Below are 22,330 nucleotides of genomic sequence, written 5' to 3' on the forward strand. Positions count from 1 at the left end.
TCTTCAGTGTTTAATTTATGTTTGAATAAATCCATCAAGTTTTATGACAGCCACCATTTAAATGTTTATAGCCTATAACAAAAAAACGAATTGAAGTAGAAATATTATTATGTAATTATAACTTTATTATTTAAAAAATTTAAAAAAGTGTAATTTTAGCAGTTGTGTAGCCTACAAATCCTTTTTAACCTTCAATATTATAGTAATGTAGCTAGTACCAACTGATTCTCATGTATATTTTACTGCATTAGTTGAGATTTTTTTCCCTTGAGAAAATTTGGCATGTAGCCTACTGTACCTGATATATATATCCAAAATAATCGACATTGAATCGAATCGGTAATCGAATCGAATCGCAAGCTTGTGAATGAAAATCGAATCGAATCGTGAAATGTGTGTCAAAACCCAGCCCTAGTATATACTGCAAAATGAATCCCCCAAATCCTGGAAGTCCTACTGTACAACTTTACTTCTTAATGATACTTTCAGTTCTGATAAATTAATAAAGACAGCCATAATAAAGACATATTTGCCTTAAAATTGGATGTATAACATATGTAAATTAAGCAAAATATAAATATTTATGGATAAAACAATAAAACATTTACTATATATATATATATACAGTGGGTACGGAAAGTATTCAGACCCCCTTAAATTTTTCACTCTTTGTTATATTGCAGCCATTTGCTAAAATCATTTAAGTTAATTTCACACAGTGTATGGATAGATAATAGTAAAAAATAAATATAAACTGTATAAACAGTACAAAATAAATAAAAAAACAAACAAAAACTCATAATACTGGTAAAGAGGGTACATGTTTTAGTTGTTTTAAAGGTTGACATTTCACAGACAAATTAAATAACCTTCTACAAGCATTGTAGTAATTACACCTCATTTCACCTAATATTGTTATAGTCCATTATTTGGTGATTTATGTCAACACTCCACATCAATAATACATTTAGGGTCCTATAGCAAAAAAAATTCCACATTTTAAAGACATCCTGTAGCAGAACGGTGGGAGATCGAAAATGATCTTTAAAGGACAAACTGTAAAGGTCAGGGCTGTAAATAGTGGGATGAAACTGACCTGTGAGTAGAACTGCTGAAGGAAGGGCTTCTTGGCTGAAGGCATCGTGGTGTCGAGATGAGGCTGAAGAAACTCAAACTGCTCTGCCAAAAAAACTCTGCAGGGGAAAAAAAGACACAAATAAGAACACTTTCTGCATGTTTGCAGTGGCACACAATCGCTACATATCGGTTACCCACAGGGAACTGGCTGTGCTGAAAACTAGTTACGTTGGTGAAAAAAAAGGTGTGATGTGACTAGGAAGTTTGAGGCTTACATTTGTCAGTCTTACATTTATCTGCTTTCATTTTATTTTCTGACATGAGCTACAGACAGAGACTGAGTGTTGGAAATAAGGGCTTCTATATTAAGAGCTGCAGTAACTATAAAAAGTATTCACCCTCTTTTTTTTTTTTGACTGATAAGCAGTAAAATATTTTTTCATGTCAAAATGAAAACTTTCTTCAAACTGGTTAAAATGTACTACAGCTATTAAACACAAGGTAATCTGCCTTCAAGTCAGAATTTATAAATTTACACTTAATTAAAACCCCTTTGAAATGTATCTTTGACCATTTCTGCAACATTAAACACAGATGCATAATAATATTGCAAAAAAAAAATTTGAGTGATGAATGAGTGTTTCATTTCAGCAGCAAGAAAACAAAAAACTATTCAAAACTAAAACAATCGAAAAAAAAAATTATCGTATATGTACAATTGTCAAAATCTGGTCACCCGTTTTGTCTGACAACCCAAAGTTAGCTTTCTGAAGTTAGCTCACAGTCATAAAATTAATTTATATTGTCTGAGCAAATCAACTGCATCCAGAAAATGAAACAAAATTCTGCATGCAAGAAAAAACAGCCTCTTTAACTGAGGGAAGAGGTAGTTACAAATCATTGATTCCTTCTGCTTCCAATAGCTGCACACAACTGGAACCTTCATAAAGAGTCCCCACTCACCACCACAATTCGAAAGGCACCAGATAATCTATGCAAATGACAGCCCACATACAGAGATAAGTGTTCATTGAGCAATAAGAGCCCAAATATTTGCATATAACAACTAATGAACACTACACTTGATTTAAAAGCAGAATGCATAAAGCTATATGTTGGAGACCGCCGAGACATGCATGAAACAAGCAGCACTAAACAACAATTATTCAGTACGGAAGTCCTATGGGTGCTTTCACACTTGGTTCGATTGCCTGGTCAAAACTGAAGTTCGATTGCTCCCCCCTCCCCCTGCCCCCGCGGGACACAGCATATCCTACAAGACTAATAAAAATCACAAACAAATTCTATATAATTTTATTTCAAATAAAAGGAAAAGAAAGCGAGTTGAATCCAAGCAGCTCTAAAAGATTTTACAATAGATCTCTGCATCCTTCTGAAGGCGTTCCGCCTGTGTTTGCGGTGTTGAATGCTTTGACCATTTAAACATGTTAATTACACAAACAAAATGTTTAATGTACTGTCTCTGGAAAAAAAAAAACCCAAAAGTGATTGAAAAGCCTACATTTATTTATTGTAGAAGTTATTACTAAGCAAAGCAAAATTTGCTGAAATATCCACAACATACAGTATAAGACAGCATGGTTTATCTGTCGATCAGATGCACGTCAAAGTTGCGTTCGTCACTATAGCAACAGTAGACTCAGACGCATTGCGTTTTAAAAAAAACCCAAACAATCATTATATATATATATACAGTGGGTACGGAAAGTATTCAGACCCCCTTAAATTTTTCACTCTTTGTTATATTGCAGCCATTTGCTAAAATCATTTAAGTTAATTTTTTTTCCTCATTTTCTTATGTCGATAATTAAAACAGGCAAAATAAATTTGAAGGATAATCAGTGAATCGAGTGAATCATGATCAGGGCAGAAGCAAATTACATCTAAATATGTAGCATTTATGTGGAAGGTAAAAGGGCAAAGAACCAAAACATAATTTTTTTTGAGTAAGAGTTCACTTGTTTTTGTTCGATTGTTTGATATATTAATAATCAGAATACTTGATCTTGAAAGAGAAAAACAGGTCTGTTGTATTGCCATCGATGTGGTGCCAATGGAACAGGGTATAATCTTTTGTTTATTTTATTTGGTTTGTATGGTTACGCTTGTATAAATACAGCACTCAGAAAGTAACAAGAGACCCTGTTTTGTCGCTTATCGTTCACACCCTCATGCCTGCTCTCTGCTCAGACTTTGCAGCCTTCATTGATTATTCCATTAAGAAAGGAAGTGCAGGGGGATGATGGGGGGCAGAGAAGAGGTTGCACTGCCACTAACCTTCTCCAAAAAAACTAAACAAAAAAAACCCAAAGGTGGTTTCAAGTGTAGTGCATTCAGAGCATGTTCATGCTCCGCAAAGAGAGTACAGACCTTCACCACTTTGATGACTCAATATGGTGGAGTTTCTGTGCATCACGTTAAAGCAGAGAGTCATTCTTCCCTGAGAAGAACCTTTTCCAGGCTTAAACTCTGGATCTTCTGATCCGTCTTCAATCTAAGATTTTGAAAACGTTCTCCAGCAAAAAGCTTGGCACGAATCGAACACCATCTGGGTGCATGCAAAGCAACTATAGGGAGGATCAAACTCTCTCTGTGAATTTGGAAAGGAGGATTCCCTGCTGTTGCACGAAGGCTTAACATCTTGCTGAACAATCAGTCGAACGGAATAAAGGTCAGAATAGGAGGACTGGAAGGTAAGACATGGTTTGGAGGCCTGACGACTTCCTCTTCAGGATTACGATGGAAATTCAGGTAGCTCTCATCAGCCCCTGCGGCATCACATCACTTAATGAAATGAACTCCCCTGGCTGTTGCCGAAGCTGCTTCAGCCCACCTCTATAGACTCATCAGGAGAAAAGCCAGGCTTAATGGGGTTCGCTGATTAGATAACAACCACAGTGATATGACTGACTGGGTTAGACAGGCTTGGTTGAAAGTGGCTGCTGGGGTTAGACATTTATCACCTAGCAACAGTAAGCTTGATCACAAGACAATAGTCAACCAGCTTTTTAATTTAAATGTGATCATTTGCAAGTCTCATTCCACTTTTGCTACAAAGACATTACACAGCTGGATATACTGTATGATGCAGATACCATCTGGCTGTCTTCTCTTTTTAAATGCAGAAATTTCTTAAAAGGTCACATATTTTACACCTTTCTGGAGTTTTATTTTAAGTCTTTATGTAGACTTAATGTAATATATATTTGCGGTATAAGTACCAAAAACCATCTCAATATATTTTTACAGCTCCTCTCTCAGGAGCTCTGCAAAGAACAGGTCGTGTGGATTGGTGATACTCACAAGTAAGGTCAATAGAAACACCGGAAATTATGGTCACTACTGAGGGAAATGTTGTCCGGCCTTACATGTTTGAGCCGAACTCAGACTCCGAATCGGCGACAACAGGAGACAACCAACCACCTCCTCAAACGCGCTTACAATGGGATGTTTAAGAATGGTAATTCATGTTTTGTTTTTTTTCAAACATCAAATGCAGTAAATACAAACCTGACCAGCCGAGCGTTTGCTATCACGTGAACTTGAAGACACTTGTACAAATGCGGATGGGTGACATGAATGGAAATGATTCCAGATTGGTGATGTAGTATTTGGTTTCTGTATTCTGTACTGTATTTTCCTGCGCTCAAACCTGCCAATCTAAAGGATCAAATGCTGTGTATGGCGTTTGAGGTAATTTGTGAATTAGCATAGACTTATAGTCTAAATAAAACAATTTGCAACTGTTACTATTATCACACTTGTATACAAAGCTTTGTATTATGCTTGTTATAGAGTGTGTGACGTCACGTGCACTACCGCCGGTGGCAATAGACATCGGTTGACGCGGTTGTTACGGTGACCGTCACAGCCCTACTGTGCAATGATGTAGTTTCCTGACATCCAGACTGAACAGCGTTTTCTTGACATGTTTCCGTGTTGTTGTTGCTCAGCAATGGCATGGACGCGATGTTGTCTGGGGTTTGGCAAAAGGAGAGTGAGACTTGGGCAGTGCTCGGGGTGGTGACTGAAGGCGGTGACTGAGTAGTTCTGACGTCACCTTTTTACGGAAGTCACAACGGTTTGTGAAAAATCACAGCTACTTTATGCAGGCTGTGTGCATTTGACTGTGGATTGACTGTTTTGAAACTTATATGGTAGCTACATAGCACCTAGACCTCAGTTATCATTAAAAAAAAAGCTTGGAAATTTCAGTTTTGACAATATGGGACCTTTAAAACACTGATTTCATGATGACACTAGTTAAAGAAATAGTTCACCCAAAACGAAAATTCTATTTATCCATTATGTATCTGTACACTACTATTCAAATTCAGTAACATTTTTTAAAATAAAATGATACTTTCATTTAGCAAGCATGCATTAAATTTAGCAAAAATGATAGCAAAGAAATTTATGTTGCAAACATTTTTTATTTCAAATAAATGCTCTTCTTTTGAACTTTCTATTCATCAAAGAATCAAAGTTTCTACAAAAATATTAAGCAGCACAACTGTTTTCAAAATTAATAAATTAACCAAATTAGCACATCAGAATGATCTCTGAGGGATCATGTGACACTAAAGACCAGAGTAATGGCTGCTGAAAATTCAGCACTCCCGTTACAGGAGTAACCTACATTTAAAAATATATGTGAAAATAGAAATCAGCTATTTTAAATAAACGTAAAATAAAATTGAAATGATATTTTACATTAGTACTGTTTATACTGTATCCTTGATCAAATAAAGCATAGCCTTGGTGAATATAAGAGACTTCTTTATGAATAAAATAACATTTAATTTATTTAAAGTAAATTAATGTTGTGTATATGTATTATATACATGTCTGTAACCAAAACAAGTGTGGGTAAAAAAAAACAAAAAAAACACACTATCATTTTTGGTTGAATTATTTCTTTAAGTAAGGAGGTTTAAAGTAGCTTACAGTGATTCAGTGGCGACGACTCTCTCAGCCAAGCCATAGAGCGTATCACTAGACGTCAGGACCACCAGCTGACTCAGATGAGGACTGGGGACCTTCTCCTTCCTTTCCTCAGGAGATGCATGAGGACCTGCGTTCTCCCCTCCAGCCTCCTGCAGAGACAACAACAAATATTTACATCCTGATCCTGTCATAATTAAAGTAATAGAACTGCAAAATATTCCACAAATTAATACGATGTCCAGTAAAACACTGTCGATATTCCAGGGATCAGTCTATTTAACAAACAAAATGAGCAGAGGTTTAAAAATACGCTTGGCTGTCTCAACCTTGGTTTTAAATTCAGAAACTGTCAACTTGCAGATGTAGAACCTACTAGCTGCTGTAATAACCAATGATCACAAAAATCCTCAATGTAATTATTCAGAAAACAAAGCTTGTTTAAAGAAAAAAGTTTTCCTTTTAACAAAATGTTAAACTATTTTGCACTATTAAGTAAGTAAAAGACGCTTTTTTTTACTAGAAAGTGGATAACTACCTCAAAGGTTTAGAGTTATAATAAAAGTAAAGAGTACATGAGCTGTTAAATGAGAACAAATACAGCATAAAACACCATATTGAATTTAATGAGGAACTGTGAGTTCTACCACCAAATGGTAATGCTTTGTCCATATATAAATGAGGATTGCACACACTTCTGCTTTACCATCATCCTGTGCAAAATGTGGTGCTGTGTATTTATTCACATGTACTTTAACTGAAATCCCATTTAGATGTCACATTAACACAAAAACCATATAATCAAACTGTAAATTGCATGCTAAGGCATAGTTCACTCGAAAATGAAAATTCAATCATCATTTACATTTGCAAACCTGTATTCTTCACGTTCACTATGGAAAAGACCAGCAAGGACATCCTGGTTTTTTTGTGAACATCTCTTTTTGTGAATGATGGAAAGAAGAAAATAAAATGGAGTTGGAACAGGATTTTCATTTTCAGGTGAACTACTGTAGCTCTTCAATCAAAAATCGCAGACAATTCAAAAAAGACCAAAAAATTCAAAAATAAAATAAAATAAATCAATTCTAAAATGTGGATATTGTGACGACAGCTCACATGACCATGAGGAATCATCTCACAAAACATGCAAATTGGTTTGGGATATCATAACATTGCAATGCAATTTGAACCTTGCCACTCCATAATTAATATTCAAAGCCTTATTTCCCAATATTCTTAAACAAACCTATTCAGGTCATATGTGATTACAGCTGAAGTGCTGCCTTTGCGAATACTTGTATTACATTCTACATGAATTAATCATACAACTTGATTTGGTACATGTGTAGACATCTCCCTGTAGAATCAAAAAGAGATCCAATACAGTCAGCTTGCATTTTCTGCAGACTTACAAGAGCATTTAATGTTAATTAACATATGAGTGGGTGGAAAAAACAATAATACATTGTTACCGTAGACACATTCTTACCTATTAGTAACACTAATTTAGCAATGTCAGTTGAGTGGTGTAAGATCTTAGGAAGGCATCTGTGTAGTCAGTAAGATTATTTTTTATTCAGCAAGGATGCATTAAACTGATCAAAAGTGACAGTTATATTGTTACAAACATATTTTAATTAAGTTTAAATTCAAAGAATACTAAAAATATGTATGACACACATATTAAGCAACACTATAAAATATGGCTTTGCCATCACAGGGATACATTTCATTTTAAAATATATTAAAATAGAAAACAGTTATTGTGAATTGTATATAACTGTTGTACTATGTTTTGATTAAAATAAACGCAGCCTTGGTGAGCATAATAGACGCATTTCAAAAACATTAATAAAATCTTAAACACTAAACTGTCCACTTTTCACCTTTCATTCTAGAGAATAATATAAATACTTGGAGTGCAAATAACAAGCAATTCAGCATCAGTGAATTCTGAATAGAGGGTCTAAATATGAAAGATCTGGTGAGACACAGTATAATAGCAAAACATACATTCTGAGGTCATTTCCTGGCCATCAGTTTCACTATGTGCAATGACCAAAGCAATATATATTACTCTTTTGTCTAGAGTAATATATTCAGAACAACATATGAGTTATATGGCCACTATAAGCAGGGGTGCACATAAGATTTTCAGCATGGAGATTTGGTTTGGTCCTCATACTGCACATAGTGTGACTCATTAAACATAACTATTAAAAAAAATAGTGATAATATTACTGCACTTTGTTTATTTTTTTAATAAAATAATAAACAAAATAATAAAGTGTGATAATACTAATATATTTTAAAATAAAAAGGGAATATTAAATAAAAATACAATTATTTTATAGTAAACATAAAAATAAAAGGCTAATATTTATTCTTTTATATGAATTTTCATCATTTTCAAACTTAAAATCAGCAAGGTTTTATTTTTGGCGGGTTGCCTGCAAGTGAGTATTTGCGCTGCCGGGTTTAGCGCTGCCAAGTGAAGAGCGTCAGTGAATGAAATGTCACAGTTTTGCATTGTGTTTTGAAAACGGCAGCGGATAGCCTAGATTTATGCTCTCAGATCGAATAGAAATCTTATACCGTATTACAGTTTGTTGATCTAAAATTGTAATTGAGCATTAACAGCTGTCAACCATGTCGGTATGCAAATGAGCTGAACTTATTTACACAGCGCAATTTTTATTCTGGTCACGCATGCGCACCTGCGTATCACTTATGTGCACTCATTCATCCTTACAATGAGGTCAGAACAAACATCTTCCAAAAGCATATTTATTTTGAAGGAAGCAAGACAAATCTTTTATCTGATTGTACTATATATAAAAAACACTGTCCATATTAATCAATCTGTCCATGAAATGACCTTTAAAAAAACCATAACCCAAAGGCATGAGGAGTACACGATGTTTGATGAAATGTAAAGTGAAATACCAACGACAGAGACCTCTTAAAAATTATGCACATAAAACTTACAAATGCCTAGAACAGAAATTGTATTCAGCCCCTTTCACTATGCCATTTTTCGTTTACACCATTTAATCACAGTGGACTTAACTTGGCTTTTTTTCCCTGTTCAACAGAATAAACTTAGAAAAAGTCTAAATAAATTCTGCAAACTGCAGAGAAATCCTGGAGGAAAACCTGATAGATTCTCCAAGACACCTGCAACTTGGGAGATAATTTGTCTTCCAGTGAGCCAAAGTGTAAAAGCCAAAGCTACTTAAAAAACAACAATGTTAATGTCCTGAAGTGGCCAAGTCCTAATCCAGGTCTCAATCCAGTTGAGAATTTATAGGTGGACTCTGGATTTCCATGAAACCTGCTGATCCTGAGCAGTTCTGCACAAAAGAATGAGAAACTGCAGTGTCCAGATGTGGCTAACGGACACCAACAGTATTCACACAGACTAAATACTGCATCTGCTAAATACCGACTAGTAATTTTTCTCTTTGACATGAAAGAATCTTTTCTATTGATCAGGTGCCACAAAAGCCAAAATACATCATGTGTGATTAAATCAAACAAAAACGGTCACTTTTTAGTCACTGTATAATCTTAAAATATAAACCCTTATATCCAGCACTCAGTCTGTTGTCCTTGTCTGAAAATAATATGAAAGCAGATAGTTTTCAGCACAGCCAGTTCCCCGCGGGTAACAAAAATGTAGCAATTGTAAGCAAGTGTGCCACTGCAAACCTGTAGAAAACGTTCTCTGATTTGGGTCTTTTTTCCCCCTGCAGAGTTTTTCTGGCAGAGTAGTTTGAGTTTCTTCAGCCTCATCTCGACACCACGATGCCTTCAGCCAAGAAGCCCTTCCTTCAGCAGTTCTACTCACAGGTCAGTTTCATCCCACTATTTATGGCCCTAACTTTTACAGTTTCTCCATTAAAGAGCCTTTTCAATCTGCTACAAGGTGTCTAGTGTCTTTGAACTGTGAAATGTAGAAAATAGATCACCTAATAATGGACTACAACAATATTAGCTGATATGAGGTGTATTATACTATAGTGCCTTGAAGAAGTTTATTTAATTTGAGCTCTATGATACATTAACCCTTAACACAACTGAAATAATCCTAGTGCATGATTTTGCTGAATTATTTTTTTTTTTCCCTAAAGGCACGCAAGAGACTCTGAAGCCAGCTGGAAGATCAAAGATTCAGCTTTTTGGCAATCAGACTAAATGACGTTTGGTGTAAGCCAAACACATCAGAAACATGCCATCCCTACTGTGATGGCAGCATCATGCTGTGAGGATATTTCTCTGCGGCAGGACCTGGAAGACTTGTGGAGGTTGAGAGTGGTTGAGGAAGGTTGAGCAATTGAGTTTTTGCTGGAAACTCAACAAAGAATGTGTTCTCTCATTAAAGAACCATGTAGTAATTTGTATTTTTTGAATACTATACTGAATTACATACTTTGTAAACGGAAGGTCTAATTTAATAATTTTCTCATTGAAACCTGATGGACGCAGACCAAAAGTTAAGATTATTCATAGCAAATGTTAAGTCTGGCATCAGTGCAAAAACAGCTGCTTAACATTGAACAGCTAGGGGGGAAAAAAGCAGTGAAACAAAAACATTATAAAAGGATTTAAGATTTATTGAAACTGCCTACTTGGAAACACAGGATAAAAGTTTAAAGTACTTGCACGTGATTGCAATACTGCTGTTCTGCCCACTGAAAGTGGGTATATTTACATACTGAGGTATAAAAGATACTGGCTGACACATTATACTGTTGCAGTGGTATACCTTCATGCAACCCAGCCCTGGTAGAAGATAAAATTAATACAAAACCCTGGGAAGACCTGAAGAAATCCCAGAGGAAAACCTGATGAGAGTCTGAAAGGCATCTGCGACTTGGAAAAAGATTTATCAATAAGACAATGACCCCAAGCATCCAGCCAAAGCTACACAGCCAATGGCATAAAACAATATTAATATTCTAGAGCAGTGTTTCCCAACCGGGCTGCCGTCTGTCGAGAGCAGGGGTGCCGTGTAAAAAATCATTTTTAAATATTTTTAAATTGCTAAAATGTTCAAAAAAAGCATCTATTATATAATATCCATTTCTGATGTCGCCAATAATTAGAGATCCAAGTCAGTGTCTGGATCTCAATCCAAATGAAAATGTATAGGTAGTTCTGAAATAAAAGGCCTGTCAATCTCAATGTAACCTGAGTGAGCACTAATTTTTTTAATAAAAATAAATAAATAAATAATAAAATTGTATAGCAAGACAGTTGTTGTACTACTCCTCCCTTGTAAGTTGCACTGGATAAATGAATAAATGTAAATGCAGTCATATAATTATGGAAGCTTTAAGGGCATTCTGAATATGTATTAAGTAAACAGTATGCATCAAATAATTGCTGAATGGTATCTGAGGTTAACGCTATCCATTGAGATCAACTGCAATGAGGTTAACATTAACATTCTGTTCCTGTTAGAACAAACATGAAAGAGGATAATGGGATTACTAGGCTTAATACCGTGCATAAATTGGAGATGAAAGATTAATAAATTCCCTTTGAATTTTACTGCAAAACTTCTCTGACGATACAGCCTGAAATTACAAATGTGCTTAAAACACCATTTCAGCTGTAAAATTCACTGAACATCAGAGGTGTTTTGCTGATAATGACCCATAGGATAATCAGCTATGTGAGAAAGCTAATAGAAAAAAAAAGACTCCCTAAATGACTGTGTGCAAACGAGCAGTCACGTTACTATGACTGCATGCCAAGGCACAAACTCTGAACAGTCATTGTTGAGGTTAAATTAGGATTCTGCAGGTGCAGGACCCTAAAATCTGTTGGTGACGCTGGTTTGCCTTACTCAATATATGACATGTGGGAGGCCATGTATTAGAGTCAGAGTATGTCTACACTACCACTCCAAGTCTGGGGTCTATAAAATTGTTTTATGTTTTTGAAAGAAGTCTCTTATACTTAACAAGGCTGCATTGATTGGATCACAAATACAGTAAAAACGGTAATATTATAAAATGTTATTACCATTTAAAATAACTGTTTTCCATTTTATAATGGAATTTATTCATGTGATGGCAAAGCTGAATTTTCAACAGTCTTAAGTGTCACATGATCCTTCAGAAATCATTCTGAAATGTTGATATGGTGCTCAAGAAACATTTATTTTTATCAATGTTGAAAATGTTTGTGCTGCTATACATTTTTGTGGAAACTGATATTTTCAGAAATCTTTGATAAATAGAAAGTTCAAAAGAACAGCATTTATTCAAAAAAGAAATCTTTTGTAACATTATACGTCTTTACTTTGATCAGTGAATAGTCATCATCATTGATCATCATTAGTGAATAAAAATATTAATTTATATATATATATATATATATATATACTGTATATAAACTTACTGACCCCAAACTTGTGAATTGTTGTGTACATAGCACATCAAACTTTTTTATCAAGTTTTATATTTTATATAAATTTATATAAATTTATTATTTAAATTACCCCTTTAAATTATGTATATTAATAACTATGCCCAGAACGTATCTTTAATTTGGACACCTACTGTAATATAAAAGCTTGTGGTAACAACAAATTTATACAAACAACTGTGATTTTGTGAAAGTTTGGGACAAAAACTGTCACAAGTTTTGATATACACATCTTTGTAAAAGCAAGGTTAAAACAAATGAATAAGGTGCAATCATTTACACTTCACGATCATCCTATTAAAATAAGGCTGATATGAAATTTCACAGTTCACAGTTTTTGCGGATCCACAGAATATCTGCCTTTGGGAAGTAAACATTACAGCAGTTTGTTGTAGTTAGTAAGTTTTCTTACTTTTGGAAGAGCCATGCATGAGTAACTACAAGGATCTGCAAAGGTATGTGGCTTAAAATAAAGCTATGACAAAACAGGAAATAAATTTGGCAGATGGGCTTGCATACAAATGCTCATTTATCTGCATATGAATGTAACTGTAGACTTTGGTGACTTAGCATCCCACTTCCCTCCTTTTAGTCTGAGCATTAACTCTGAAAACAATTATTTACTGCTAATCTCAATTTATGTAGGACAGTGCGAAAGAAGATACCACAAAAACTACAGGTCAAAGCCAAATCATGAAAATACTTTGGGGGACAATTTGTGAAATAACATTAATTACACTGTACAATAAAAGAAACCGTTATAAGACTGCGAACGATGGCTTCATGCTGGTAAAATAAATAATCTGTAAGACAGGAAGTGCATGGCACACCAGGGTGCTACTGAACACCTGCCTTTTCTGTAAACTCATCTTTTAAAAGAAAAAGCTGCAGTTTATGGACACGACACCCACAGTCCCTACTCACCTACAGTCATTTTAGCTTCATCTTTAAATCATAACCTGCAAAAAATCCATAAAAGCAATCCCATACGCCATCCGCAGATTTTAAAATAAGACTTTTCGCCTACCAAAAGACCACAGGCACAACATCCAAGACAAGGGATTCAAAATCAGTCTTGTTAGACAGCTTTGCAATTCTAATAACACACACACATAGGAATTAATATTTAGTGCTGCGAAAAAAAGTATGTGTTCCCATAACATTCTCCATTATTGGCTATTTGGAGAACTTTATATTTGCACGGTTTCAAACTAAATGTAATGTTTGCAGTCAGCATCACCACTTGTGATTCGATATGAGCCCTGCTCATCACTGTGAAGGAATCTGGCCTCATTCTTCTTTACAAAACTTTTCACTTTGACAGATGGGTAGCTCTTCAAGCATGAACTTCTCTATTCAGGTCCTGCCACATCATATCTATAAGGTTCAAGATAGGCCACTCTTTCAATTTAGTTCTTTTCAGCTGTTCAGAGGTGGAGTTACTTTAGTCTTTTAACCTACTGCTGCATTACAAAATTATAAATAAAGGGACAGTCCACCCAAAAAATGAAAGTTTTGTCAAAGACTTTACACTTCTGGGAATATTCATCATCATTCAGAGACTACAACATTGGGAGCTAACAAATCACACTGTGTAAAAGCACCTTTCTAGTGAGATATTAAATCTTTTTTTATATATTTATATTAAAAATATTTGTATTTAAAAAAATTTTTTTTTTTTTTAGTTATTTTGGTGAACCCATTCGGTGACAGTAATAGGAGGAAATATGGGTCAAATACTTTTTCTTGGCACATAAAAAAACATGAGAGATACATTTTCTTTAGAAAGCACAATTTTTGTTTGCTTTGACAAATTGTTAACTTATTTTCTGTTGTAACTGACCACGTCACAGATGCTGCCGATAAAAGTTGTTTTAAACACTGAACACTGCTTCAATCAATCTGTCAAATGTATTAGATGTTAAAAGAACTTAATAGAAATGAAACCTGAAAAAAATTAATTTCTTTAGCACTTTACCTCAGAACTAAAAACGCTGGTGGTTATTAGCTGGTTAACCTCTGTAAGCTGGACCAGAAGGAACCTTTCCATGATTTAACGGCCCATCTATCTGAATGTGTTACAATGCACCAGGCTTTAAAATTGTCTTCTTATCGGGTGCTAAAGCTACTGTGAGCTGAAATATTAAGGGGAAAGGGGCCATCAAATAAATATTCAAAGAAAAAAAAATCAATACCTCATCTCAAAATGGTGACTCTTTTACGCAAATTTTAGTTCACTGCGAATAAACTGAAGGCTACGGCGCTTCTATATCCCGAGCTCAGGCTTGGGGTTTATTAAAAATAACAAGAAAAGAGAGAGAGAAATGGAATCTGATAACACACATCTGAAATACCCGCAATGGTCTAGCATTCGCCACAGCCTCAGAATGCTTAAATCTAATCTGCTTCTAGAAAGGGAAGAAAAATACCATGAGTGGGAATGGTAAGGAAAGGAATAATCCATTTCATTGTGAACATAGCTGCATTTAATTACAAAGGCCTCTCAGCTGAATATGAGTGGTCCCTAATAATCGCTCAGATTTTTATCTCAACCATGCACAAAATAACTATGAAAAAGAAAGAAAAGGCGCATTGAGTAACTTATATCGCACTCTTTATAAAAGCATCATAAAATATGATCCTGAAAGATAAAGCGATATTTCAGTGTTGCATGAAAACTGTTGATAAAATTCCAAGCAACTTATTAACAATCATGTGTAAATGAGGGTAGATAAAGCATGTCTAATTACAAACCGCTGCATTTAAAATGTTACGTGCAATCATTCATTGGTGATCAGCTGAAAGCCAACTGCTGACCCAAGCGCACTCATAATAATTCACAGCATAGTGATTTAACTTTAACACACTTCATCAAGTGCTTCAACAAAATCAACACACAAAATACATATTCAATCAAGCATTATGCAAAAGCTCAAAGCGTCAGGCTTTTGACATTGACATATTTAAAATATTGACTGACAAACCTGATGAGGGAATAGACGGCAATTAATGTGCAACAAAACAAATGGAATCTCTTGACACAGGTCCATTTGATCACATTTCCATATGCATTTATGCCTATTAAAGGGTTAGTTCAGCCAAAAATAAAAATTAGGCTGTGTTTGACAGTGTAGGGAGCTGCAAACAAAGTTTTACCCCTTTGATGCTTTATGCTTTTTAGGGCAAAAAGGTATCAATAAGGCCACAAACTGTATTACACTTTAGTCTGATTATTTTGTCTTGTGCACAGAGAACCTCAGTCTCAGTCAGTCACTTTAAAGTAGTGTAAAACATGTTTCTATGAAAATTCTATGAACATTCACATTAATTGTATTGTTATATTCTAATAATATCTGCATTTCCTTTACATAACAGTGAGTCCTAACAGAAAACAAGCAATGTAAGGTCACTTCATAAAGCATGTGCATACATGTCAATCAAACAGAGCACAACTGAAAACATTCACAATATTTGTTTTTACAAACAAAATTAGTAACTAGTAGTATAGAGTAACTTTAATGGGTTTAACAAAAAATAAAGAGTAATCCCTTCACATTTATTTGCGACAGGAAAAAGTAATGTGAATATTATATTCTTCAGTAGTGCATGTTTCTACAACTTCAGACACTCCCAAGAGTATTTTTTGTCATTATTTATGCTACATATTTAAACACATTTTTATTTTGTTACTAATGTTTCACTCTTGTCCCAGACTCAATCTTAAAATAATTAAATCTTAACATTCAATCTTAAAATTAATTTTCAATAGTGAAAATATTGATCTATTTTATAATACTAAAAATTATACTTGTATAGCTGTAATTGTCCAAATCATTAAAAATATGTATAGTAGTTAATATAGAAATAAAATATTACTTAATTGTATTTAGAATATATAAAATGCTAGCTGTATAATTTGCTTTAGGAGGAAGAAAGAGACCATAATTTTCATCACGCTGTTGAAAATACATCATTTGAAATGTGGTGCAAATGCTTACAACTTTCAGAAAAAGAATTCCACAAATGACAGAATGCTCCTGTGATTCATCTACTGTATGTTTACTGTTGGGCATTGTAAAAAGACAAAACAAATAAACTAGTAAAAGTGTGAAACGTGCCAAAAATCCCAAAAGTGCCCATAGTTGAAGAAACACCCTTCTACTGTATATTCATATGTAGGAATGTTTGCACCATCACCCACGCTAACATCTCTTATAGTTCAACATTGATTATTTAGTTGGTTCTGCTGATATTATTTCTTTTTATAAAGAGTGCCAAATCTGGCACTCGAACTGCATGCACAACCCCATTCATCTCTATCCAGTCACTGTTAAAGTCCCCTGAATCTGTCTGCTCATTACGGCCTTTTCCAAGACAAAATCAAACTAAATCTGCCTGACTTTCTTCCAGCATTTCTTTACACCTAACTTCTCTACATAGAAACATAGCACCGTTTCTCACACAGAGTGCTATGTTTCCTTTGGCCCCAGCTGACCCCCCTTCTCTACTCTTCATGTAGTCCATCACTGTTAAGCTAGCATCCTCTCGCCCATGTGGGTATACGCCGGAGCATTGTCACACAAATTAACTCTCTGTCTTTGTGTGTGCGCCCTACTCTCGGGCTGGTAACATTGAGAGAATAGAGAGCTCAGTAGGTCCCCATCACTGTGTCTGGCTGTCACTTTAGCAAGAGGCTTGATTAACTACAGCCTGCTCCAAACAGGTGGTATTTGAACCCATAAATTAGACAGAGTGGTCTGATTTTGTCAGTTTCAAACGCCTTGATTGGGGAAAAACACTACTTGTCGACATATACAGAGTCCCGTCTTTGTATTAGACATTTCACAAGGTGTCTGCAGGTACGCCTGATGTGTTTTCATCACCCCAATAGTACAGGAAAAAAAAAAAACTGAAATGTTGCAGGAAATAATACAAACGAAGAGAAAATATCCAGTTTCCAGGAAATCCAATATTTATTGAGATGGTCATGCAACCTTAGAAACGTCCGAGAAAGGTTACATGAATGAAATCGTACTATCTTGATAAATATTGCATTTCTTGCGGACTACAATAGTGTGAGAGATTTCTCCCTTTTCATCACACAAACAAACAGTTACATGTATGCATTCACTATGATCAGGATGCATTATTTAAGGAATAATAATCCTTATCTCTGGAATACTTGTTTCTGATTGGTCAACGACAGATATTTTTGTATAAATATAACTACACTGTCCACAGAAAATGTGAATTTACAGTACATGAAAGCTAATCATATAATTTTCAAACAATATACGTTCTTCATAATGTTAACTGTTTTTCCTCAGACAGTATAAATGTGTCTATAAATTAAAAATATAAATTCATACAGCTATCTTTATATTTTTGTAATGGGTCTTAACAAGGGGATTAGCAAACTTGAGTCAAAAAGAGTTTGTCCTGATTCATTCTGTGGTCTCTTTCTTGTCACAAGGTAAAATAATTTAACCTCAAACCAATACTGAGTGTCCATTTACTTATTTTGTAAGTAGCCACTTTCCATCTTGATCACCCAGTAGAGATTTATCCTGCAGTAATGACTGCCTAACTCAACTGTTAATGTAGTGTGAAAATTCAAGATGCAGGGTTGGGTCATTGTAAAAATCTGCAGTAACACCACTTTACACAATTAGGAAGTCATCTGGGCCACAAACAAACATTGTAATTTTACCATTAATCTTTAAACTAAATGTACTGAAGCATGGATAAGGCAGTGCTGAGAGAAGAACATTTTCAGGCTAACAGCTCACAAATTACAGGCTTAATAAAAAAGCTCTTGAAATAGTAGCTACTGGTATCTTTGACATCTTTAGCATACATGGCTCTACTGGTATGTAATTACTCTAGTTTCAAAATTGAAGAAACGTCTGGAAATGTTGGGTCTGTGACATTCTCATTTTCTTGGGCTGATAACATTTACAACCTTTGCTCTTTCAGAGACATACTGCGCTTATTTTAGAAGTAACAGAGACTTACAAATACAGAGACAAACCTCTACTTTCCAGGGCACTACAAAGATCTCACTACAAAACAAGAACACATGGTAGATACTGCCAACATTGTACTACATACTTCTGCGGTAGCTATATCCTCAAAGCCTTGGCCTTGTAAGTAATATTTTCTGGCTTTATTCAAGGCTTTATACCCACAAAACTGTTCTTAATCTTCCTGGCTTTGAGGTCTAACATCATAATGGTATCATCTGGAAAAATATAGTGTACTTCACACAAGGATGAGCTGGAAGCGCACCCTCTTAAATTATAACTGTTTTCGCTGGGAGTCGCCTGTATTGTAAAAGCTGATATGCTGCAAATATAGTAATTAGAGCTGAAGTATGACCTGCTCGGGTCTCAGATAACCTGATGACATCTTTGACATGCCGCTGGAGTCATTATTTATAAAGAGGTTACAGAACATCCACCTTGACACTGAGAAAAACATGTTAGGAAATGTTTTATGTATTAACAATATCCTCAAGTATCTATGCATTGACGTATCTAATAATAGATATCTTTAAACTTATCTCATCTTTAAACAACACTTATCTTTAAACAACTTTTCTAGTCATACGCATGCAGCATGTTTGCGGTAATGAAAAACGTCTTGGCTCTGTAATGTCAAATTAAACAGATGGTTTTCCCAAGATGCACCGTTCATAATGGGCTCTTCCTCTTGTAAGTATGTTTACAGTGCACTGGCTTCAATATTACTTTGATTCTTCACTCTCAAGGGTTTCTGTGAGAAACGGGGCAGAAATGTCAGTTGGCAATTACTGTCAAATGTATTTCTCTGCTCATTTCTTCTTCCTCTCCTAATTTTCCAAATTCGTTTCTCATTAGACGGGTGTCAACAGAATTAGAGGCCTCATTTGCATGTGTTGTGTCAGTCCGCAGGCCTCCTTATCCCAGCGTTAGAACTTCTTAAATACCCATTTCTTAACTATTTCTTGAATTTACAGGATGGTGTCTTGAAGAAACGCTGCTGCTTCATTGGGATGGAGGAAATCAAATCAACAGCTTATGGAGCTCATAAAGGTGGGTCTTTGAAATTGCGGAGATAAATTGAAAACGTCACATATCAACTGAGGGAAAGTCACAGGCAATTTGCTGTCGATTTAGGAATTTGTACACAAGCTGTTGTATCTTCTGGCTCTGGACTGGTACTCCAAGAATAATCTCATAACCTAAAATGCTTTTTATTTTTTATTTTTATTTTTTTATAATTATTTATAAAATTCCCTTTAGATAAAAACAAATTATGCCAGGTAAATTAAAAAATAAAATAAAATAAAAATATATATAAAAATAAAAAATAATGTTTTCTATTTGTTATATAATAATAATAATAATAATAATAATAAATATTTTATAAAAAAAATATAAAACAAATATGAAAATAAAAGAAAGTGGTTGTGCATGGCGCCTCCATTAACAGTGTTAACTAAAGTAAAGTAAAGTAAAACAATAATTGTGTCAAGCGTTATGCCGAGTTCACACTGCACGATATTAGCCCGATTTTTCACTCGCCGACAGGTTTTGCGAAATCGCCGACAAATGCCCGAAATCAGAGGCGAATCGGTGCTCGTTCACGCGAGTGACAATCACGCAGTGTGAATTATCAAAGACGCGATCTGAGGGAATCGTCCACACGTCGCCGATGCCCGCAAAATATTTGGCATGCTAAATATCTGGAGCTGTCGCGATTCACAATCACGCTGTGTGAAATGAGTTCTGACTGAAAAACACATCGGCGATGACCTACAGCCAATGAGAGACCAAGATACAGGGCAGAGGGAAGTTCGGGGAGGAGTTATAGACCAGAATATCAGTATTTTAATAGATATATGAACAATTATATCATACAGAAACAAGCACAAACATTTGCTTGACCAGCCACAACATCAGCATACACATATATATATATATATATATATATATATATATATATATATCTTACAAACTGGCCAGACAACAAACAAACAACAGAACAGCACACACTGAGGATACCCTAAGTCTCCTGGATCTAATCCTGTGGGAGAATCATGGAGGCAGATATCCTTGTGGACTGCCATAAACACAGGGGAGACAGAATGTGGCAGGAAATAATTGATGCTTCACCCCAAGCAGCCATCATGCCAGTCTATGATATGAGCCAAGTCACAGTGTGCCAGCTCCCACAATCCAACCACAGGCTTAAGGTTAACCGCCAAGCTGTTGAATGAAACGGAGCCATGGCATGACGGCTGACTGCCAGAGCCTCTGTGACCTGAGGAATCCTCAATGGAATAAAGAAGTGCTAATTTTTTATCTGATTTCGAAATGAACTGGATCAGGACTGATGCCACACTGCAAAAATCTTATTAGGATAGCTCTGATTGTGAGAGAAGACAGAATATTTCAAATCTAGCTCAACAGAAAACAGATTTTTAGCATCATCTTGTCTGCATGCATGCTAATACTGCTGGAGTTGTACCACCAAAAATGAAATTGATATTTGTATGAAGATCTATGGTTGGCGTTCAAGTAAAACCCCATTTTTCTTCAGAAAACAGTGAAATTGATCTTACTGAAATGATAAAAAAAAATGATGGCAAGGATTCAAATAAAACCTTTGTTCCATGGTACATACAACCTTGCTGAACACAAAAGCAGTTACCAACACTGTTCACACAAGGGTTTTGTTTATGCGGTAACACCCACAAACAGATGCTCACACACCTGAACACAAACAACGTTAAAATACAGTGTTTACAGAGTGCTTCACAGAACAGCGGACCGAGGGACTGGATGGCATTGCTGGAGAGAGCTAATCACAGAACTGCAGCTGGCCCGAGGGAGAACTCACTATCAGATCTGAAACAGAAGCCGTCAGTACTGCCCAGTGGACACTTCACCACCCACAGAAGCATCTGTGCAAACAAAGACAGGTAAATACACACTCGCTGTCTCAGGCTCTCTTCAAATTGAGCTCAACAGCAGGTTTCCGGAAGTCTGAAGAGATTGTGAAGCGGAGCCCCTGCTACCATGTAACCGAGAACCACACCAGAAGAGCTCAGCAGAGACCTGACTATTGTAATTTAGACTTATAATTAATGACTAAACATTAATAACTTTATACTGTACCATATTTTTTATTCAGTTACATCATTCCCAAAGCTTCATGGGTTGTGTCCATAAAAGACATTCACAGTACTATAGACAGACAGACAGACAGACAGACAGATAGACAGATAGATAGATAGATAGATAGATAGATAGATAGATTACTAGCAATCACCAGGACTAGCTTGTCACAGTAATGAAAAATTGAACACTGAAAGACGTGTAAAACAGAAGGACTGAAATGAGAAGAGGTGACAAGAAAAGACATTTCGTTTTGAGTGACACAAGCCTCTTGAGAACAGACACGGTCAACGCTCACTGATTCCCACTGATTTATCCAATGAACAGAAAGAGATTATAAACGAGCAGCAATAATGGGTTTATAAATGAGGTCTCGCCCACCTTGTTCATGCATGTGGCATGAATCACACATTTGGAAAACAGCATACCTTTGACAAAAATAGCAAAGATGCCGGTGCCTAAACAGGGAGTGTTATTTTCTAAAAGGGTCGATGAAGATGACCTAAATTTGAATAAATTAGGCAATACATAAAAAAATGTGTATCTTTATAAAAATTATCTGCATATAGCTGAAAATAACTCAGAGGGTTTACAGAGGGTGAATCTTACGTAACAAAAATTTATCGAGTCATACAAAAATAGCACTGCACACGTTGTGGGTGGAGCCTAAAGGCTTTTCCCTCTAA

General features: G+C 35.4%; 1 protein-coding gene across 1 annotated transcript in view; it reads right to left on the minus strand.

The window, feature by feature from the left end:
• LOC107712924 (syndetin-like) overlaps positions 1-22,330 on the minus strand; it is a 158,439-nt gene that overhangs the window by 27,660 nt on the left and 108,449 nt on the right. The window contains exons 23-24 of the mRNA XM_016518325.1: positions 6,046-6,194; positions 1,097-1,193 (exon numbers count right to left, since the gene is read on the minus strand). Coding sequence (XP_016373811.1) covers positions 1,097-1,193; positions 6,046-6,194 — 246 coding nt within the window. The remainder of the gene's footprint in view (positions 1-1,096; positions 1,194-6,045; positions 6,195-22,330) is intronic.

Source organism: Sinocyclocheilus rhinocerous, unplaced genomic scaffold (genome assembly GCF_001515625.1).
Source record: "Sinocyclocheilus rhinocerous isolate Xijiao unplaced genomic scaffold, SAMN03320098_v1.1 scaffold3131, whole genome shotgun sequence".
Lineage (NCBI taxonomy): Eukaryota > Metazoa > Chordata > Actinopteri > Cypriniformes > Cyprinidae > Sinocyclocheilus > Sinocyclocheilus rhinocerous.